Here is a 22,376-nt window from a genome sequence, read left to right as displayed (position 1 = left end):
AGAAAATGATGAGTGCCTCGAAGGGCTGAAGGGAAGATTAAGCAAAAACTGAAGGATGAGCAATTTCTGTAGTTCCCTAGGTCTAGTATTCCCAAAGCACACAGCCAAAGGGGGTTGACCTCAGCCTCCGACCCGGTGGCGATTCCTTTTTGGGTGGGGAAGGAACCGATGACCCCGGCGTCTGTGGGCTCGGCCCTGCAGGGTTCTGAGCCCAAGCTGGGAGCGCAGCACCGGGGACTCGGGCCAGCCCAAGCCCTCCTCTCACCCAGTACCCCCGGTTCCCACACTGCCCCCCCCAGCTCCACCCACTTTTCTCCCACAGCCTCTTTCCGCCCCCCCGCCCCCATTTCCGTCCCCCTCCGCCCGCCCCCTCCTCGCTCCCCGTCCGCGACGACCAGGTCTCCCAGCTCTTCCTCCTCCCTCCGTCAGCGCCCCTCTCGGGCGGCCGGGGCAACCCCGTGCCCCGCTCGTCCAATGAGGAGTCGGCGCAGGGGCGGGGCGGGGTCCGGGCCGGAGCGGAAGTGGTGACCGGAGCGGAAGTGGAGTTGCCGCCACCGCCGCCGCCGATTCCGGAGCCGGGGTAGCTGCTGCCGTCGCCGCCAGTGCAGCCGCCGCCGCTGCCGCCTGAGGAGTGGGCTTGGGAAGGAAGCGGTCACCGCGCTCGGAGCTTCGCTCACAAGCGTCTTTTCCTCCTGTTGCCCTCCCCCGGTGAGTGCGGCGCGGGGTCTGCCCGGGGCCCCTGGGGGCCCAAGCGCGAAGCTTCTCCCCACCCCCATCGGCGGCGTCCGCCGTGGCGGAGCGGGCGACCCTGCGGGTGGGCCCCGGGAGGTGGTGGCGCGCGGCTTCCTCGGCTCCGCGCGGCCGCCTGCGGCGCGGGCCCGGCCTGGCCACGGCCCCTCCCTGTTTCCGGGGCCGGGCCCCTTAGCTCACGGAAAGGCCCGGGAAGCCCTTGCCGCCTGCGGCCCTGCCCTGCGGGCGGGGTGCGGCTCCGTAAGGGGCGGGAAGGGACCTTCAGCCGCGGACCCCCGACTCTCCCTCCCGACCTACCTTCGTGGCCCGCGCGACCCCTCCCTGCTCCTCGGGCGGCGAAGACCGACCCTTTAAGCCTTGTCACCCCTGCTCCTTGTTTTCTGGTTTCCAAAAATTAAAATTTAACCAAATACGGGCGAGTTTTCGAACCGCAGGGCCTCTGTTGACTCCCTCTGGATGGGTAAGGGGTTTAACCTTGGGAGAGAGCAGAGGGAAAACCCCCTCCCACTTTGCAGTAAAGCCATTTCATCATCGTTCGCTGGTTTGGGAGCCTAGCAAGACCCGAGATTCCTTGAGCACGGGGTTGAGGTTTGAGTCAAGAAAATGCATTTGTTGGACCCGGTTACGGAGTCAGGCCCGATCCTCAGGAAAAACAGATCAGAGGCTGCAAATCGGGAGTGTTCTTCCACGGTATTTACCGTCATTTAATGCCTGTCTTTTGTGTCCTCATCCCAGCTCCCCCCATACTGTGTGTTAGCACATTTTTAGGACTGAAATTTGCCTGGTGGCCTCCGTGGTGGTAGGGAAGGGATAGGATTGATTCGGGCCCTTTTTCTTGGGAGGATTGAGTACATCTTTGTCTATTGCAAATGGAGAACTGCATGTAATTGGATTTTCGAAGGTGGCAGTATTGGTAAGACCATTTGCCAACCTTTCTGTAAAAATGCATGTCTCTTGTCCTTGTCTTCACTCCTTTTCTTGTTAGTAAGGCTAGATAGCGTCAGACTCGGATTTTACTTGCCCTGTGTGGGAGACCGGATTTGGCAGGATGATGTTAGGAACATACAAAAATCAAGGGCCACAGGATCCGAAAAGAAAGATGAAGCACTTTCAAGCATATGAAAATCGTCTCCATTTCTCACTGTGTCTCAGTTGTTCGTTTGAAACCACACATACAGGCAGTTTATAGAACTGGACACGTGGCTCCCCAGCTTTTTGCATTTTCTCTTTGGAAATGTGTATGTATAAATAATGTTTGATTCTTAGTGATTTTCTCCTTGATTGCTTCCAGTGTACCCTGTTTCTCAGTTAGGAATATCTCAGTCGCCTGAGCCCTCGTTTTTCTAGGATCTGTTTCCTTAGCAGCATGCAGGAGGGGGAAGGTGAAACCTGTCAGTTTTACTAGACCCAACTTAGAATTTTAGGTGTGGTCTTCCAAATGGAAGAGTAATAATCCAGTAGCAACTGCTGAGTGATTTTCCTAGCCTCTCTTTTCAGTGAGATAAGAAACCATTCACCCACATTACAGATGAAGTCTTTATGAGAAATGAGGTAATTTGGCCTAGACCACACGCCTAGTTTTTAGATTGAATATCCTCATTCATCAGGAGCAAATATTTCTGGACTGTCAGCCCCTGGAGTATGGCTCCTACCCTATAATCTTCTGTACATTTCCCATCATGCAGCGCTTGTGTTATGTTGAAGCCATTTTAGAATTGGAGCTCTATAGATCAGGGAGGCAGCCTCCATAAAACCAGGCTGAGCAAATTCCCATGATGCTAGTTCCGGAGGCAGAGTCTCCAGAGAGTTGAGCCACTGCGAAGAAAAGTGCCTTTTGCCCATTTGGCTGTGGATACAGAAACAAAGAGCACTGGACCTGGAGTCAGATAAAAATTTGATTCAGGTCTTCCCTGCAGCGTTTTCTAACTGTGGGGTATTTAGTGTGTTACTTAATCTCTGGTTCTTAGTTTCTCTATCTCCAGAGTTGTTTTGGGGGCCTTTTTACAAAGGGTAAACTGTTAAATGTAAGCTTTTGGTTTTGTTTTTTTAATCACAGAATTCACTATTAATGGCTTTCTTTTTTCCTCCAGCTGCATTCTGATGAGAATTCTGCATTCTGATCCCTGCTTTGTATACATGTTGTTTTCAAAAACTGATATGTTATTGTAGAACTTTATTTTGTGTACCCCATGTCCAGTCTTTCTGAGCCTCGTTTCTCATCTGTACAATCCAGGTGGTAATAGTCTTTGTTGTGTTCTTGTGATAAACTGAAAAATCAAAATAAGCATTTGGGATATAGTAGGTGTTTAATTTATGTTATTTGACCATATCCATGAATATATAGAGAGACTAGGTACAGCGTATATGCTATATAGTATAGACACATAGAATCTGTTTCTGTGATTTATTCACTAACTGATGAGGTAGCATCAGGACAGTTAGTCTGTAATAATAGTAATAGCTATCACATTACCTACTGTGTGTGAAGCCTTGTTCTCAGCTCTTTACACATACTAAAGCCTTCCTGACAGCCAGTGATGGGTAAGTACCATTAGCCCCATTTTACAGATGAGGAACTGAGGCACAGAAGCGTTAAATAATTTTCCCAGGGGTACACACACCCACACACACACGCGCGTACATAGCACAAGGTAAGTAAGTGTGCTGGAGCCAGGAATCAAACCCAGCAGTCTGGCTCTGGTGATAAGTGTCTACCTGTGGTGGAGCATGTTTCATGTGAACCCCATTTTGTCCTTAATTTTTCTTTATGTGTCTCCTATTAAAGTAAATGTGTTTCGACAGGGATTTTAGCTGTTTTTGAAGATACATATGTAATTTATTGGAGGGACTGTATTCATTCTGGCCCGTTGGGATGATACTGCTGGTGTGCATCAGGAAGCAAGCTTGTGAAAAACCCAGTGTTCTCGCAGTTGCTTCATGTCAGGGAGACAGGTCATCAGTTACTTTGTGGCATTTTGATTTGTCTGATACTTGGTTCTTCATCTAACAGAATTTGATCAGGACTCCCATCACTAATTTTGGTTTATCATACTACTTTTTCTGTAGATTTTTAGATTTTCCATATTTTGTTGGGGAGGAAGAGATGAGGAACTAGTAAATTAAAATTGTAAATTATAATGTCCTATTAGGGTACTTCTTTCAGTGGTGTCAGACTGGGCCATTTTCCTTTAAGGAATAAGGATACCCCAGAATGAACTAAGGTTTACTTGTAAAGGGACTTCCCATTCCTTGGTTCCTACATATTTCTAGAGAGAGGTGACAGACAATTCACCCTAGCAAGGGAACAAGAAATTCATTGGATAGAAGCAACTTTTAAGTATTACAACCATCTTGGTCTTTACATGAATATGGTTCTGGTCGTCATCTCTTGTGTCATGAGGGAGAAACTTAACAGTTGGAGCTGGATTCTAAGGGAATTTTTCTAAGGGGAATACTTAAGGAGGAAAAAGACTAAAGTACTTTCTATTTTGGGATACGTGTGCTAAAAGCCAAGTAAGAAAGCTTACTGCTTTTTGGGCTAAAAGATCTTCTAATATAGGCATACTTACATGTTTCTAATGTGTACTTATAATGAGATGAGACTGATTGATGGCCTCAAGAAAACAAGTCATTCCCAGCAGGCTGTAGGTTGGAGAGATGACTTTTTTTTTTTTTTTTTTTAAATATGGCCAGTCCTCTCTTATGTAAGTTTCTTCCTGTTAGTTTTATTTCACTGTTTTCCCCAAAAGACCCAGGAGTAAAAGTTACTTCTGAATGGCCTTGACCTGGACAGAGGTGACAATAAAGTAGATATGAGTCCTGGCCATTGTTATTGTTTGCCCACAAACCTCACCTTAAAGTTTGTTTGACAGTCTGTTGAGCTTTTTGGCATATGCTGTTTTTTTTTTGTTTGTTTGTTTGTTTGTTTGTTTTTAAGATTTTATTTATCTGACAGAGAGAGATCACAAATAGCAGAGAGAGAGGAAGGGAAGCAGGCTCCTTGCTGAGCAGAGAGCCCGATATAGGGGCTTGATCCCAGGACCCTGGGATCATGACCTGAGCCGAAGGGAGAGGCTTTAACCCACTGAGCCACCCAGGTGCCCCTGGCATATGCTGTTTTTAAGTTAATTTTATTTTGATTTTTAAAGCTAGATAAATTAAGGCTGATCCCTGAAACCTCACTGTAATAATTCTGTATGGGGTTTTTTTTGTTTGTTTTTTGTTTTGAAAAATTGTCCATTCTCCCTTTTTCAAAAGTAATTATTGAGAATCATAGTTGATCTTTAGGAGTTAGTGCCACATAGAGGAAAGCGTGTGTGCTCATTTTACCTATGGGACCCAGGGCAAGTTACTCTTGGAATCTATAAAAGGGCCTATAGGGGTACCTACTTCATAGGATGTTTAGGATTAAAGGAGTTGATATTAAAGCCCTGTGCTTTACACATTTGGGTAAACTATAAATGATGAGTATTTTTGTTACATTTACCGAGCCAGTTAGCTGATACCGTCTTTTGAACAAAAGAGGAGATGGACAGTACTCCAAGGGCTTGTTGAAACTCATTTTGAATCTATAAATATAAAAATGGGTAGCTGAGAAACATTAGTCAAAAAGCATAGTGTTGTTTCCTGACTGGAGCTGGGGTGGCTCTATTCTAAAGTAGACTAAGGCAGAGGATAAATATAGTCTGTATTTTATAGGTCAGGTGTGGTCTACTTACTCTGTCCACATAGGAAATAACAGCCTCGTTCCCTTCTTTTTAAAAAGTGCACCGAGTGATCGAATAGTCATACTCAGCATGGCACGCATTGTGCCACACATTGGGTGCCCAAAGATAAAAGTCTGGGTTCCTACCGTAAGCTCACAATCCAATGTGAGAGTCAGTAAAGACATTTACAGTAAATTATGCTAAGTGCTACTTTAGAAATAGGCATAGGTAAGTTAACATGTGCCTTTCTTCTAAAAGTCTTTAAAGAAATCCATCTGGATTTAAAAGAAATGAGGTGTGTTGGAAGTGTCCTTTCAAGCCTGGCTGATGACGTTTGTTAGACTCCGGTGTGGCTGCCATTTGAGTGCTTACAGTGTGTAGACACTGAAGTATTTTGCATCATGAACTAAGTTACTCTTTCCAAGAACCATATTAAATGAATGCCTATTTCATGCATGAGAAAACAGACTCACAGAGATCAGGTAGCCTGTGGCATTGGTGTGTGGTACTGGTAAATTGGGCTGGGTCACTCCATTGTATTGATGGGCTCCAGGCTTTTGAACCCTATTCCCAAAATGGACCAGTGGAGCTGCATTTATGGATCAGAACTAACAGATTGTCCGGGATTGATCATCAGACACAAAGAGGTTAATTTATTGTCTTATCTGCTGTTGATTCACAGTGTGTGACCTTGGGCATATCATTCAATACCTCCATTTTTTAAAGTTTAATTTTGGCCAGTTGAACCTAAATAACAGTGATCCTCAGCAACTGACGTGGAAGAGGGAAGAGATTTTGAAATGAAAGTGAACTTTCCCTCCACAGTTATGTGTTTGCTGGACATCAGCACTAACAATTTTGTATTTAGGATATGCTGTGTTTCATTTTCTTTCAGAGAGCAGGCAGATGTTTGAATGGAGTTCAGGTTATTATGACAGGACTATGAAATTTGTGTGTAGAATGGCACACAGACATTTTTTAGAGTGGGTGTTTTTCAGAGAGGAGATTTCTTTAAGAGCCAGGAGTACTTCACTTTTTCTGGGTAACACCCCCTAACCACCTGGCCCCACTGACATTCTCAGGTTCTTCCTGCTGTACCTTGGCATCTGTCTTTCCTTCACCGGAGTGACTCCGGAACTGTAACTTTGGCCTTGTGGTGCTGTGGGTCCTCTGTCTGAAATGGTACAACTGAATGCTAGTCAGAATTTACCGTCAGTTCCTTACCCCATGGAAGCTTGTAAAGATGCTCCTGTCAGTTTTCCCTCCAGATTCATAACTCTGCTCATCTCTTTATTTACTTTGGCCTTTGATTTCTTCAGTTTCATCTAGAAAAACATAATGTGCTCTTTATTCATACATCGGTGTTTCTTGTCCCTACCTGGGGTATCGTTTTCTTCTCCTGGCAGAACCCCTGCAGCCCAGAAAACCAGTGAGGACCCAGCCACTTTTACTCTAAACCCCTTCCCTCTAATTCTGGCTGGTTTCTTCAAGAAACTTTATAACCCTTGAGTATGTGCTGTCTTCTGTTCCAGTTGGGGGAGTGTGAGCTCTCAGAGACAAGGACCACACTGTTCTAATTGTATTTCTTTTGAATTCCAAGAAAAGTTCCTGGACATACTGCTAGTGTTTTCATTTACAGTGATTTCAACACACATTAAATTATATGCACTACATTTTAATGAAGTAGTAAAGTGTGTTGGAGCGCCTAGATGGCTCAGTCAGTTGGGTGTCCTCCTCTTGATTTCCGTTCAAGTCATGGTCTCAGGGTCGTGAGATCCGGCCCTGCGTCGGGCTCCACACACCAAGCATGGAGTCTGCTTCAGATTCTCTCTCCCTGTCACCGCCCCCCCGCACCCCTCCCCCAAACCCAAACCAAAACAAAAGAGTAAGAATATGTCTACTGAGCCTTTACTCTGACCAGCACCATCTTGCCATTTTTTTGTACATCCTCAATAGCTGCTAATGTTTCCTTTTAACATTTAAGGAAACTGAGGTTCAGAGAAGTTACTGTAAAAAAAAATGGCCTAATTTCTCTTTAGAAGCTGAGATACATATTATGTAGGGCTTTCCTAGAAACAAATTCCACTCCTGTGTGTTTCATAATAGAGGTTTAGTCATCCTCACACACGATAGATAGTGGAATCCTCAATTTTAAATTTCTAGGAAATTATCAAATTTAATTAAAGCTCAGTATTTCATAACTGAGCATGGGGCGCCTGGCTGGCTCAGTCAGCAGAGCATGCAACTTTTGATCTCAGGGTTGTGAGTTCAAACCCCACATTGGGTGTGGAGCCTACTTTAAAAAAACAAAAAAACAAACAGAATTAAGCCTCTTCTTTTCCTTGAAAACAAAACAGAGCTGAGAGTTCAGTACTTCTAAAGGCCATATTTCAGAAGGTCATTCTCTTCCGTTGCAAGGCTGCTCTTTTTTTTTTTTTTTTTTTAATATGGTTTAACAGTGGGTAGTCATTTCTATTTTTATTTTTTCCCTCTTACACTGGGTGTCTGCTTCTGGCCCCTATGAGATGACCTCTCAGTATCCTGAATCTGGATAAGAGAAATCCCTTGGGCAAAGAATTTTGAACTAGAGGGCCTTGGTGGATTCATAGATACTCTTGTTTCAGCATTTACGGTCAGATTTGAGGTTTCATGTATTTGCAGGAAATCCTGTTATTTCATGGGCACCCTTGGAATACTTTTCATAATACTCTTTGGAGTGTTTTACGAAAATGAAATACTTTTGTACGTCTTTTTCTAATTCTTCCTGTTATATGTGTCTCATCAGCAGATCCATGACATTAAATCCCTTCTTTTGACAACCATGTAGTCTTGGCCCAGCATCCCTCTTCTTAACCCCTCCCTTATTAGATATTTAGATTGTTCCCAGTTTTTCACTCAGCAGTGCTGGTTTACTCCGCACCTGCTTCCCGTTCCTCTAAAGTGCTGCATCCAGTGGCTTCGAGCAGACAGACGCATGTCGTCGCCCTGCGGCTGTGCTTGAGAGCTGTGTGGAGACCTGTCCGTGTCTTCCCGATCTGAGCCCAGCATGGGGAAAAGTGGGCTCTGGTGTCTCTGTGTTCTTAGTGCCGGGCCTGATGGTGAAGCTGCTAGTCTCTTAAGGTTTTTGAGGAAGCTAATAAAAGCCCCCTTGCTGAGGTGTTTTTGTGGTAGGACATCGGTTGAAAGTCTTAGAAGAAAAGTAGGTCCTGATTATAAACCATCACTTCTTAATATTCAATTCAAGAAAATTCAGTTAGGAACTAATGGATAAGAGTGTTACAGTTACCATGGGTGTCCGGTTTGAGGCTATCGAAGGGTGGAGTCTTATCTAGGAATGTTAACCCTGTAACATTTTCACTTCCTGTAGGAGATGAATCTCTACTGGCTTTCCTTCTCATGGGTTGTATGCTAAATAAGAAAGAATTCAAGCTCACATTGTGGATTGAAACAGTGATGTGGAGGTCCTGTGAGAGGAATAATAGTACTTCCATTTGGTTTGCACTATGCATTTTTAAAAAAGATTTCCTTTAATTTCCTGTATCTCCTCTTCCCAGCACGTCTCTTGAGGAGGATGCTGTATCGCCAGCGTACAGATTGGAAGGCTGAGGCTGAACAAGTTCACGTAGCTTTGTAGTTCACAACCCACTCTTAGACCTAGTCCTGCTGCCTTTCTGCCACCCCGCTTAAAGCTGCCCTGGCTTCTCTCTGCCCTCTCAGGACAGATTTGCTGAAAAAAATTTGCAGCCACTTACCTGAGCATTAGTTTTATGCTTGGCCCAGGGTGAGACCTTAAATGAGAAACAAATGTGAAGGTTTCCTTTGAGGACATATCCACGTGGAACTGCCTATAAAGGGACACTACTCTTTATCTGTACCAGATAACTTACGTGGTGTAGGCCCTGGGCGGTGTGACAGGCTGCAAGTGGGCTGGGGCTCACAGGCCGGAACCTCAGTGGGGGCTGGGGTAGCCAGGGAAGACTTTAGCCAGTTGGATGAATAGAGTTTGCTTAGGCAGGAAGTAAATGGGAGAGCATTCTAGATGAAGGAACTAGAAAAGCAATTTCAGGGGTGTTTGAGCGTGCCACTTATGGAGTATTCAAGGATGTCCAGCCAGAGGGAAAGGTACCTTTGGGAGAGTGGCTGATGATAAAGCCTGACAGGTATGGAGGAGCCAAAATCCTGTAGAAGGACTTTGAGGGCCAGGCAGAGTTTAGATGGAGCTGCCAAAAGAGAGTCATTCAAAGGGACGGAGTGAGGGTGAAGGCAGAACCAAGAGCCACTTTGTTTTTCTTATTTTTTTTTTAATTGAAGTATAGTCGATACACAGTGGTAACATTAGTTACCATGCATATCATGGTAATCACGGTAACATGATTCAACAAGTCTGTGTGTTAATTTGTGCTCACCCAACTGTATCCCCGACACTGTACTCTCCCACTGCCACTAACAACAGTCCCTGTGCTGTGCCTTTGAGTAATTTTGAAGTAGGGTTCAGGAGTACAAGGAATAAGGTGCAAACATGAGGATTTAATATGCTTGTGAAAAAGAGGTGCTTTGAATTATTTGAGCAGAGAGAAGATGCTGCCAGATTTGCAGTTTTATTCTTTCATTTGGGGATCTGTTCATTCATTGAGCAGGTGCTTGTTCATACTAATTATGTGCAAGGCACTGTGGGAGATCTGCCCTAAAGAGTTGATGGGGTGGCCAGGGACTTCAAGATATATACAGATAATTTTAGTACTGGAGAAATGTGATAGGACATGAAGAGAGGTATAGATGAAATGCTTTGTTGAGAGTACTCTCAGCTTGGAGCAGTGCTGTCCGATAGAAACAGCACGAACCGTGTGTAATTTAAAATTTTCTACATTTAAAAAGTACAACGAAACAAGTGAAATTTATTTTATTTAATCGTTTTTTAAGAACTTAACTCCATATATCCGAAATACTAAAGTTTCCACCTGTGGCACTATCTACATGTGGCTGGTGGCTGTTACGTTAGACATCTCCAGCTTAGCGGTTTAAGAAAGTCTTCATGAAGGGGATGGCTCTTGAGCCCTGCTCTGAAGAATTTTGTATGCTGAGTAAACAGGGGAGGACATTCCAGGCAGAGGGAGTGGCTTGGTGAGCAAAGACAAGGAGACAGAAAAGCAGACTCTTTAAGAAAACCATTTTGGGGGCGCCTGGGTGGCTCAGTGGGTTAAAACCTCTGCCTTCTGCTCGGGTTGTGACCCTGGGGTCCTGGGATCGACCCCCAGCATCTCTGCTCGACCCCCAGCATCTCTGCTCTGCTCGGCGGGGAGCCTGCTTCCCTTCCTCTCTCTCTGCCTGCCTCTCTGCCTGCTTGTGATCTCTGTCTGTCGAATAAATAAATAAAAGCTTTAAAAAAAAAAAACCATTTTGGCAGAAGCACAAATTGTGTGGAAGGCATGTTTTGGTGAAAGTCTAGGAAGATAGGTTGGAAAATCTTGGAGGGAATCTGACTACTGTCAGCAGGAGAGAACTTCAAAGAATTTTGAGCAGGAAGTGACTCGATCAAAGTTTTAAGAACGAGTCTGATCATAAAGACATGAAGGGGACTGCAGGTAGTGGGTCTGGGAGAGAGTGAATGGGAGTCTTCTTGCAGATATAGAACCAGGAACAATTCCAGATGTCCCTTGTCTCCTGCCTTCCTCCAAACTGCTGGGTGTTGTGTAACCCATTTCCTGTTGAAATTGGTCTAGCTGCTTCAAAATCCGTGTTACATAAGTCAAAAGTTATGTAAGCAGTAGGCATCAGGACATTTAGCTGTGGATTTTGTTTGTTGTAGTTGTTTTGTGTGTGTGAGTGTGGAATTAATTTCTTTTTGAACAGATGGATACATTTTTAAGGCATGCATTGGGTCTTACCATATCATGTTGGCTCTCGGTGTCCAAGGGCTCTTTCCGTGATCCTGGAGAAGCTTAAAATAGTTGGCGCCCCAAACAGGTCACATTTGATTTTGAGAGAGAGAGGGCATGTGTACCTGTGGGAGCTCCCAGGGAGGAGTAAGGATTCTTCAGAGAGGTGTGATTTAACTTGGAGTGTTTGGGAGGGGAGCTTAACCAGGGGGCTGGGCTGGTAAGGCCACAGAGTTTCCTGGCATCTTTAGCAGTGTCGATCCTTTGTATTTCTCTGTTACTCTTTTATAATTCTGTATGGGATGGCTTAGCTCCTAATTTATTTTTGGCCAGGATTTTATTAATTGGAATCCTTCCTGGTATAGTTGCACAAGTGCTGTTTGATGAACTTTGGATTTGTCTGCACACCGGAACATTTTTGAAGTTAATTGAAAGTTGACTTCTGCCTACTTCTCACTTTGAGGAACAATGAAGTAGGATTATTTGCTGATGGAGGCTGTATCCTGACTGAAAGACTTGCAGTCAAGAAACTTAGACATAGGGGTGCCTGGGTGACTCAGTGGGTTAAGCCTCTGCCTTAGGCTCAGGTCGTGATCTCAGGGTCCTGGGATCCAGCCCCGCGTTGGGCTCTCTGCTCAGCTCTGCCTGCGTCTGCCTACTTGTGATCTCTCTCTTTCTCTCTCTGTCAAATAAATAAAATCTTTTTTTTTTTAATCTTTTTAAAATCTTTTAAAATTTAATTTTATTTTATTTGACAGAGGGAAATCACAAGTAGGCAGAGAAGCAGGCATAGAGGAAGGAAAGCAGGCTCCCTACTGAGCAGAGAGCGCAATGCGGGGCTCGATCCCAGAACCCTGAGATCATGAACTGAGCCGAAGGGCCGAAGGCAGAGGCTTAACCCACTGAGCCACCCAGGCGCCCTAAATAAATAAAATCTTTAAAAAAAAAAAAGAAAAGAAAAGAAACTTAGACATAAACTGAGAAGGTATAATTTGAAGCTGAAGAATGGTGTCCTTTTGATGTACCTTTTTTTTTTTAAAGATTTACTTTTTGATTTGCCAGAGAGAAAGAGAGCACAAGCAGGGGGAACAGCAGGCGGAGGGAGAAGCAGTCTCTCCCCGTGAGCAAGGAGCCTGATGCGCAGGACTTGATCCCAGGACTCTGGGATCATGGCCTGAGCTGGAAACAGTTAACTGACTGAGCCACCCAGATGTCCCTTTTGGTATACTTTTATCAGAGTAGACTAGGATGTGGTGTGGCAGCTAACATCACCAACATCTCAGTAATTTCACCTAAAGATTTCTTTTTTATACTGCCGTGTCCAGTGCCAGCCTATAGGAGTCAATGTAAACAGTCACTCAGGGACTCGGGCTGCAGGCCCTAGCACATCGTCAAGAGCACAGGGCCTTCTAGACAGCTGATGTCAGAGAAGAGAGCCCGCAAATGACATACAGTCTTTTAAGTTTTCACCTGGAAGTGGCATCATTTCTGCTGTCTCATGTGACAGAACTCACCCTGGGACCCATTCTGGTTGCTTGGGGGCTGCTGGGAAATGTAGGAGAGCAAGTGGAATGTTTCGTGAGGATTATCTCTGTTACAGTCTCATTCCAGTGACATGGTGAAGAAGGCAGGCAGATCAGGTGAGACTTACTTCACTGAGTGGAAGCTTAGAATTAGCCTTATGTAGGACACAGCTTGAGTATGACTTAGATAATAAACTGTGGGAAGAAAAATAGTAGTTCTGAACTTAGGGAACCAGCTCCTTCTCAATTGTTTAAGTTGGGGGGGTAGATCTTACCATTATGCTCCATGTAATAAAACATTTTCATGTGGTAGGGCCCTGTCTATAGGATTCTACACTTGAAAATACAGAAATAACTTGAGGTAAAAAACCACTTTGTGAGAAGGAGACAGTACTTCTTTTGCTATTTTAAAATTATTGTTTTCAGAGTTCTAAATTGTGATGCTGTGTATATTATAATGAAAGAATTTGGGGGCTTTTTTGTTTTATTTTTAAAATTTTATTTTTAAGTAATCTCTATACCCAACATGGGGCTCAAACTCATGACCCTGAGATCAAGAGTTATATGCACTGACTGATCCAGCCAGGTGCCCCTGTAAGAATTTGTTCTAAAAATACTGATACTTTTAGGGCGCCTGGGTGGCTCAGTGGGTTAAAGCCTCTGCCTTCGGCTCAGGTCACGCACAATCCCAGGGTCCTGGGATTGAGCCCCGCATCCGGCTTTCTGCCCAGCGGGGAGCCTACTTCCTCCTCTCTCTCTCTCTCTCTGCCTGCCTCTCTGACAACTTGTGATCTCTCTGTCAAATAAATAAATAAAATCTTTGAAAAAATAAATAAAAATACTGATACTTCTAGTAGTATTTAAACTTATTACGGTTTAAGATAGTAGTGTATTTTTACGCTGTGGCACAGACGGACATACCAAAATTTAAATGAACAGTCTATTGAACTTACTGGTTAACAAATTTTTTTAGTTACATTTTATCCAAAAATTACTGCATTGTCTGTAAATGGGGATTATTATAGTGGGGAACTGACTAAGGGGAGGTGAATAAGGAGTGTTTACTGATAGGTGTATAGAGGATTTGGTGAACTGAGGTTACTAAAATTTTTACTATTTCAGAAAAGATTGTAAATGAACTCAGTTACGGTTTGCAGTTCTCTTGCGCGTCTTGAACACACTCCCATCTCTTGCGGCCTATACCATATAGACGATTAGCGTTGGATAATTTGTACTTAATGCTCTAAACTTCTCAACGCACCTTTACGTAGATTAGGTCATTTGTTCATACAGCAGCCCCACGGAGAGTAGGTAATGTTCTTTCTTTCTTTCCAGTAAGGAAATTGAAGCTCTTGGAGGTTAAGCAATGTGACCACTTCTCAGTAGCAGAGCTGGGGCTAGAAAGAGCCAGATCTCCTTCCCTTCAGTTGATGCTCTTGTCTACAGTGTATCCTGCAAGTCAGCAAATTGCAGAAGATAGGACAAAAATGGCTTCTGTTTTTTAGGTTCCTACTGCTTGATGGCCACTGCCAGCTGTAACATTTAAAGTCCTGTCTTTGCTTTAAGATTGAGGCAGTCCTCAGATTTAAGGTGTTTTTCCCAGTACTGTGGGGGAAAAACTAGATTTGGTCAAAACCAGACAATTCTCAAAAGAAGTTAAGGAAGTGTATTTAGCATAAGCTTCTAAAGAAATAGTTCTCCAGCAGCCCGCGTGTGATGGGGAGGCTGATCAGACTCGCGGGGACGGGGAGGCTGGAGTCTGCGGTCTCTTAGCAACGCTGCCGGACACGTCACTTGCCTTCTCTGAACCTCCACTTCTTCACCTCCAGAAAGGGGGAGAGGGATTGTTATGAACATATCTACTCTTCAGGGCTGTTGGGAAAATTAATTGGCAAAAAAATTAGCAAGGGACTTAGCCCTCTGAGTGCTCATGTTCAGTACGGCGGAGGGCGTTCGCAAGTACACGTTTCGTGTTTACATATGATTCTTGCCTGACGGGTTGGGAAAAGGTTCACACATGCATTTCCAGGGCCCTGAAGCCTGACACTTGCTTTCTCTCTCTCCTCGCTCGCTCCTGTCCTAGGGAACGACCATGGATAAAAGTGAGCTGGTACAGAAGGCCAAACTTGCCGAGCAGGCCGAGCGCTACGACGACATGGCCGCAGCCATGAAGGCCGTCACGGAACAGGGGCACGAGCTCTCCAACGAGGAGAGAAATCTGCTCTCTGTCGCCTACAAGAACGTGGTGGGCGCCCGCCGCTCCTCCTGGCGCGTCATCTCCAGCATTGAGCAGAAAACAGAGAGGAATGAGAAGAAGCAGCAGATGGGCAAAGAGTACCGGGAGAAGATCGAGGCGGAGCTGCAGGACATCTGCAATGACGTTCTGGTAAGAGGCCGGGGTTTCGGTTTCAAACGGCGATTTGCGAACAGTATTAATGTAACGCTCAAACGCAAACTCTCACGCGGCTCATGAGAAAAAGGTGTCGGAATGTGCTGGAAAGCTGCACTCAGTCGGAGCTGATTTTTAAGCCTGTGATGTGATGTGATTTTCCTCACTTCCTGTTTGATCAGAGGTTGCTCATCACGAATGGGGTATTTTTCCTCTCCCTTCACAAAGATCTGTGACAAACAGGAGCATCCCTCCCTCTTTTCTTTAGAAATTCAGTCCACATTGGCAGGATCTCAGGTAGGTGCCGCCACAGATGGGCTGTTCTGTGTCTGAGCGGTGATGTCACCTCCAGCCGGGGAGGTGGGAGCCAGAAGCCCCACTCTCATTCCCCCTCTCCCAGTCCTGTCCACACAGCGTCAGGTCCTGAAAGTTAGCCACGTCTGTCCGTTGGGCCTGTGTCCAAAGCCAAATCAAAAATGGTTTGGGGATTGTCCTCTCCTGGGTTTTATATAAGCCTTAGTCAGATGATTGAGTCATAACTATTCCGCTCTGGCCACAGTCTGGGGTTGGACGGGAGGGGTGTGTATCCTAGAGCAAATCATGATCATATTGTCTTTCCCTCACATCCTGAGCCCACTGGGAACTTTCTTTTTCTTCCAGGTGAAATCAGGTAAAAATGAACGGTGAGGGCTGCTTTGAAGGGAAAAGGAATTCACACTTGTGGATCTACCTCCTCCCCTGCTCGCTGCCTCTCCGAGTTACTGCCCATGACACCTTTCTTTTGAAAACCAGTACAAAGCTTGTCAGCCATCAGGCAGTATTCCTCCTCCCTAACCCATAAGGAATTACACCCTGGCTGTCTGCAGAGAGTATTAAAATGACTACCGCCCCTTGCATCTTCTCACATCGATTGATTAAATCCCCTTACAACTAAGCTTTTGCATTGAGCTGCTCTTGTTAGACTCATGGTGTAAGAGTGTCATGGCTAAATTTGTTGCCTGTTGGTAATTTGGGGGTTTGTTAATGGTGCACTAATTCCTGAATGTTAGGTACATCTGGTATTCAGATGAAGTATGGCATGCATTCCAAGGGCAAGAAAATTCCATAATTCCTGAAATGTAGACCAGCTTTTAAGAGCATCTGAAAGAATGTGAAGAAAAGCATGGTACTTACTGCCTCTTAACCAGTTTTTCAGGATGCCACATTCTAAAACAACTCTTCGAAAATATTGCTCTGTATACGAAGCTTGGACTCCTTCAGAACTGCTTTTGTTGTAAGCATAAATGTTTAAAGGAATTTATTCTTAATAATAGTATTAGCTACTTTTTGAGTGCTTACTGCGTGCCAGGCATCGTGTTAAGCACTTTATGTACTCTAGCTCATTTGTCCTCATACCCTAGAAGGTGGCTATTGTGCTTCCCCATTGTATAGCTGGGAAAACTGAGGCTCAGGATGCTTAGAAATCATTTGTCCAGGGGCACAGATGGTAAGCAGCAGAGGAGGGACTTCTACCCAGGTCTGATTGATTTTCAACTTAGTTTTTGGCAGTTTTGCTCTGTTATTCACCTTTTTCCTCCCAAAAGGGAAAGATTTTTTTCTTTTTTTAAATTGCAGAAGTAATACAGGTTCATTTTTTTTTTTTTAAAGGGGTGGTGACCAGGTAGAAGAGTATAAATCAGAAAGTAAAAATCATTTCTAATCCTGTCATGTAGAGAATCATTATTAACATACCGATAAATATTCCTCAAGAGTTTTCCCTTATGTGTTTGTGTGTACACGTACATAGTTTAATATTAAAATAGGATTCATGTGGTACTTATGATCTTTTTGTTTCACTCAGACTTCTTTTGAGAATCTTTCCGTGTTATTGGTGTAGTTCTGCATCATCATTTTTAAGGCCTTACGTGGCATCCCATTGTATGGCTGTACTTTAATCAACCCCTTGTGGATGGTCAAAAGTGATTTTTAACCGAAGAATACAGGCATGTGCTTTTAGGACCTGGGCTAAAAACCACTTAAAAGCTTTGGATGCAAATTATGTTTTTTTTAATCGTCAAAATTATTTAGAAGTGGTAGTGTGTCTTGAATCTCAAACATAGTTTTAACATCTTGTAAATAATATTTCCAGATTCTTAACAGAATGTGAATCATTTTTTAGGAGCTGTTGGACAAATATCTTATTCCCAATGCTACACAACCGGAAAGCAAGGTGTTCTACTTGAAAATGAAAGGCGATTATTTTAGATATCTTTCTGAGGTGGCATCTGGAGATAATAAACAAAGTAAGTAACTTTTTTTTTTTTTTTTTTAAAGGAAATTGACCAATAGTGGAGCCAGTCCTCCTCCTCAGTAATTTCAAACAGTTTTTACTTTGTTTACCATAGACACGAACATCACGGTACTGGGAATCTAAAAGACCACTAACATTTTGCTGACCTGTGATTAGCAGGTCAGCATAATGGGGGTTGACAAATCAATGTATCTAAGGGGAAAGTGCAGAGGACATTAAAAGTGTGATGTAGTAGTCCATTTAAAGAAATCTTTTTCTTAAAAAAAAAAAAAACAAAAACCCTTGAGGGTTATTTGGTATCTGTTCTTAGAAGTAAAACTTTAAGATGACTAATGGTATAAAACCACCATAGTAAATAGTATTTCGTTTCTTTTATCACATATGTGTTTTGTGATGGTGAGAACTACAACTCTGCTTTACTAAGTACCTACTATGTGCCAAGTATTTTAGAGTCTCATTTATTCCTTATACAACCCTAGGAGTTCCGGTGGGGATCTGCCTGTTATTCTGATGAGGAAACCAAGGCTCACAGAGGTTTTCACTTACTCCAAGCCCCACATTTAGAGAGTAAGAGTTGGGAGTTCAGGTTTGAGTCTGCTGACTCTATAAAGTCCATAATTCCTCTACTGGAGCATATTGTTTCCCATGTTCTATCTTGTTAAAGGTTATTTCTGCTTTCCCAAAGCATTTAATGTGGTACTTGGCTTAGAGTAAACGTGTAACAAATCGTTGTTAATCAGATGGTGGAGACACTGACCCCTTGCTTGGTCGCTCCTCATTTCTGCTCGGAGGGGTGAAATAACTGGATGGGGGTCCGGCATGTGATGTACCTCAGAGAGAACCTCGCCTTTAATGTCCTTATCTTTCTTGTAGCCACTGTGTCGAACTCCCAGCAGGCTTACCAGGAAGCTTTTGAAATTAGTAAGAAAGAAATGCAGCCTACACACCCAATTCGACTTGGCCTGGCACTGAATTTCTCAGTCTTCTACTATGAGATTCTAAACTCTCCTGAAAAGGCTTGCAGCCTGGCAAAAACGGTGAGAAAGTCCCTGTGTGGTTTCTGATTGTAGTATAACACTGCCTGTGTGTGTGTGTGTGTGTGTGTGTACACGTACTTCTTTTTATTGCCTGAATGTAACAACTGACTGTGCTAGCCCTTCTGAAGATGTTCTGGAGATGGAGTAGATCTTTTGTGACATAAATACAGACCTATCACTTTTTGGATTTCTTCTCCGCACCTCCTGCTGATCTTTGTTGTCGTTGTGTTAATTATTGGCTTGGGCGGGTGGTTGTAGAAAATTCAGGGGGAAGGTAGTGTGTTGTTCCTTGCCTTGTCAGACTTTGGGCTCTGTCAGCCTCTGTTATGTATTATATTCCTTGTACCAAGATTTGAAATTACAGCTGTGTTTATGAAAGAAAGCAGACCAGGTTTTCTTTGTGTGCTGGGCTGCCTCTTGTCTTCTGTTAGTAACTCAGCCGCCTTTTCTACATATTTTTTAGTCTTTCAACATGCACACTGTTACTTAAATTTTTTTTTTTAATTTGGAAAAAGTACATGAAATGAATTATTTAAGGTCCATCACTTAATTGAATCAGATTTAGGGTGTGAACGTCTGTTCTTCCTTTATTCCTTGTATCAGACCTTTTGAGTTTTAGTAAAGGAAGGAAAAGGATTATTGGCAGTTAGGTTTGGCAATTAAAAAATAATATGGGGGCGCCTGGGTGGCTCAGTCGGTTAAAGCCTCTGCCTTTGGCTCAGGTCATGATCCCAGGGTCCTGGGATTGAGCCCCACATCGGACTCTCTGCTCAGCGGGAAGCCTGCTTCCCTTCCTCTCTCTGCCCAGTTGTGATCTCTGTCTTTCAAATAAATAAAATCTTTAAAAAAATAATAATAATATGGATTTGTGTTGGGTTGACAGTAATACCTGCTGTGTTACCACATTCAGTGAAGTTCTCTGGGGATTTTTTTTGTCATTGTTGGTTGGTGCCTTATAACCATGCATTATCTGTTTGTGGAAACAACTAGCAAACAAGGTCATTAATAATAGCCTCAACTCCCCTAGAGCACTGTGCAGGAAAAGAAAGTACGTACATTTGTTAACAGGAAAAAAATTAGGCTAAACTAGCTCCAGAGAACCTGTGACAACTCTGCTAATGGCTCTTTGTTGCAGGCATTCGATGAAGCAATTGCTGAGTTGGATACGCTGAACGAGGAGTCTTACAAAGATAGCACCCTGATCATGCAGCTGCTTAGGGACAATCTCACTGTAAGTACTGCTGGTTAACGACCCTGCTCTTGGAGGGCTTAGAGTCTTGTTCCTATCACCAACCGAAGAATTCACTGTTGCCCGACTCCCCGAGGGGATTTGTACCCTATAAGTAGAGTGAAACGTACTAAATTGTTAAATTGGTTGTAAATGACTGCTAAAGTTTTGGCCTCTGCAGTCCTCACAGTCTGCAGTAATACAGTGATAATTTGAAGCAGTTAAGTGAGATAAGTTGGTCCAGACTGGGCCCACTTCTCTGAGTGAATTTTAGGAGCCTTGTTTTGATTAGAGCTCTGTTTTTCTCTTGCAGCTGTGGACGTCGGAAAACCAGGGAGATGAAGGAGATGCTGGGGAGGGAGAGAACTAATGTCTGTTGTGCTTCGTGATCTGTTCAGTGTCACTCTGTACCCTTCACATATATCCCTTTGTGCGATAAAAAAAAAAAAAAAAAAAAAAAGTCGTACGTCGACTTTCAATTTTTCACAGCCTCAGCCTAGCAAAATGGTCCATGGGATAAACAGCTGGTGTGTGTATCTAAAACTCAGATTGGTCACATAAATGCCACGGCATTCTGAAGTTTTGATTTTGATTAACATTGACAGGATTACTGTGTGCTGATTATTTTTTTTTAACTGAACACTGTGATTATGGGGTTTTGTAACTTAGCAGAACTCTTACTGGTAGAAAAACTAGACCTAAATTATGTGTAACTTTTTGGAAAATTTAAACTGATAATCAAACTAGTCACGGAAATAACAGTTCCATTGTAAAGTTGTACAGAAAGTTATAGAGATTATATTGTGACGCTGGGACGCAGAGTGAGACCCCTGTCCTGTGACAGCAACTCATAGTAGTTCTTCCTCTTTTGGGGGGATTACAGACACTTGGCCAGTTTGAGCTGTTGCCACTCAAAAGTTCATGACTGCAGATGTCCACAGTGTCTTCCTCTCCGTAAACTCGAAGCCTAAAATGGAAACTCTTTGCGGCTGATAATTGGATTTTGACACCGTGAAAAGGCCCAGTGCTCCTAGACCCCGTGACTAACACCCCTTTCCCACAGCCATCTTACTGATTTGCAACTTGGGCTCCAGTAGTGGAATCTGTTTTCCTTGTAACCAAGACCTAAAGAAGAGAAAAGCCGTGTATCTTATGAATGGCCTTATCTGTTTCCTGGGTAATACCTTTCAGAGTCATGTTCTGCAGAGATTGCCTTTCACTTAAGAAGTACTCAAGTCTTTGGGTGCTTCCTAGCTTGGGGCTTTCAAATTTTGAAATCGAGACATTCTTCCCACTGTCCTTTTTGACTGTTGACCTTGGTTTTTCTTTTCCCTCTTGAAGTTTCTGTCCTGCTTCTTTACATTTTTTTCCTTTTCAGTTCTGTTGTTGTCTTCTGTTCGTTTTCGAACACCGGACGGGCAGGGCGGGGGCCTGGAGGGGGTGAGCGAAGATGGCAAGCACTTTGGTCCGCAGGCCTCACTTCAGGGGAGTTGAGAAGAGCCAGCACATAGCTCTGGCTTCCTCTGATTTCTCAGCGCGCTCATTGCTCTTCAGTCAGACCGAGATCTGAGTCAAAAAAGTGTTTTTAAATACCCATGATTTCTCCCTGTGTTGCAGCCAGCCCTGATAATGCTTGTTAGTACCTGTCACCAGCTCTCCCAAGTGTGCTCCTCCAGCCAAGTTCACAGACCTGTTTGAACGAGACCCTATAATGCAGGGAAGTTGCATGAACACCACAGTGGGGAGAGCCCAGAATAGCCAGGCCTACCAGTCTCACAGTACCCCTCTCCCTGGAACATTCCATGTAGCTGTAGTGTCCGCCTGTTTGTCCATCTGCTGAAATGAGAAAAGAAATATTCATGCACTGATTTAAAACCAAAAAAAAGGAAAAAAAAGGAAAAAAAGAAAAAAAAAACAAAAAAACCCCTCCCCCCTTTCTAGCTGAACAAAAATGTGCAGTTAATACTTGGCGCTTGAAAATGCAGTAGTGAATGTGGAACGAGCCTGTCTGTATATCTGGTAGCTCTTTCTTGCTTCGTTTTTCCTTACCAGTATTCTGCCTCACGTTTGCTTCTGTGACGGTTATATTGCCTAGCAAGCACTCCTGTGGTTGTGAAAATAGTATAGCAAAAAAAAAAAAAAAAAAAAAAAAAAGAAAAATCCCCGGTTATTGATGTACTAGATTTGTGTATGTCTTTTAAACAGTTCTAGTTTCCACCTTAACACGGAATAATCAGGAAAAGTGTAAAAATTCAAAAGTGAAATAAAAAATTTTATCAGTTGCCTGTGAACTGATGTATGGCGCCGTCTCTCTCACTACCAGAATTAGCTGCCTCTTCTGGTCACACTCACTTGTAGCTCTGCTCTAAAAGTGGGGAACATCTTTATTTCTCACCCTGTTTAGAACCAGAAGTCAGGGTGTTGTAAAGGAGGAGAAATTACCATTAATAAAGAGCCATTCTCTATTACGGGACGCTTCTCCGCCCTCCACGACAAACCACCCATGTGTTAGGTCCTCTTTTGTAGCTTCTAAGATTTGCTATGAACAGTTATTTTACATCCCATTCAAAAAACACA

At 43.6% G+C, this 22,376-nt stretch overlaps 1 protein-coding gene across 2 annotated transcripts; it reads left to right on the top strand.

Annotated features, from left to right (window-relative positions):
• The first annotated feature begins 534 nt into the window (after window positions 1-534).
• Window positions 535-22,081, top strand: YWHAB (tyrosine 3-monooxygenase/tryptophan 5-monooxygenase activation protein beta). 2 transcript variants are annotated; one of them, XM_032838640.1, is made up of 6 exons: window positions 535-708; window positions 14,939-15,241; window positions 17,403-17,526; window positions 18,408-18,571; window positions 19,707-19,802; window positions 20,113-22,081. In XM_032838640.1, exons 2-6 carry the CDS (start codon window positions 14,948-14,950, stop codon window positions 20,167-20,169), a joined length of 735 nt encoding a protein of 244 aa, XP_032694531.1. In that variant the 5' UTR covers window positions 535-708; window positions 14,939-14,947; the 3' UTR covers window positions 20,170-22,081. The 2 variants fall into 2 exon arrangements, with proteins under 2 accessions (XP_032694531.1, XP_032694530.1); XM_032838639.1 differs by lacking the exon at window positions 535-708 and adding an exon at window positions 1,322-1,440.
• The last annotated feature ends 295 nt before the right edge of the window (window positions 22,082-22,376 follow it).

This window comes from Lontra canadensis, unplaced genomic scaffold, assembly GCF_010015895.1.
Source record: "Lontra canadensis isolate GAN:19392208 unplaced genomic scaffold, GSC_riverotter_1.0 scaffold105, whole genome shotgun sequence".
NCBI lineage: Eukaryota > Metazoa > Chordata > Mammalia > Carnivora > Mustelidae > Lontra > Lontra canadensis.
The sequence above is the reverse complement of the archived record's forward strand: the minus strand, read 5'-3'. Positions and strand labels throughout refer to the sequence as shown.

Coding starts and splice junctions, on each gene's coding strand:
- YWHAB (XM_032838639.1), top strand. CDS start 1,354: ATGCATTTGTTGGACCCGGTTACGGAGTCAGGCCCGATCCTCAGGAAA. Junction 17,527..18,407: donor ATCTGGAGATAATAAACAAA/GTAAGTAACTTT, acceptor TCTTTCTTGTAG/CCACTGTGTCGAACTCCCAG. Junction 18,572..19,706: donor CTTGCAGCCTGGCAAAAACG/GTGAGAAAGTCC, acceptor TCTTTGTTGCAG/GCATTCGATGAAGCAATTGC.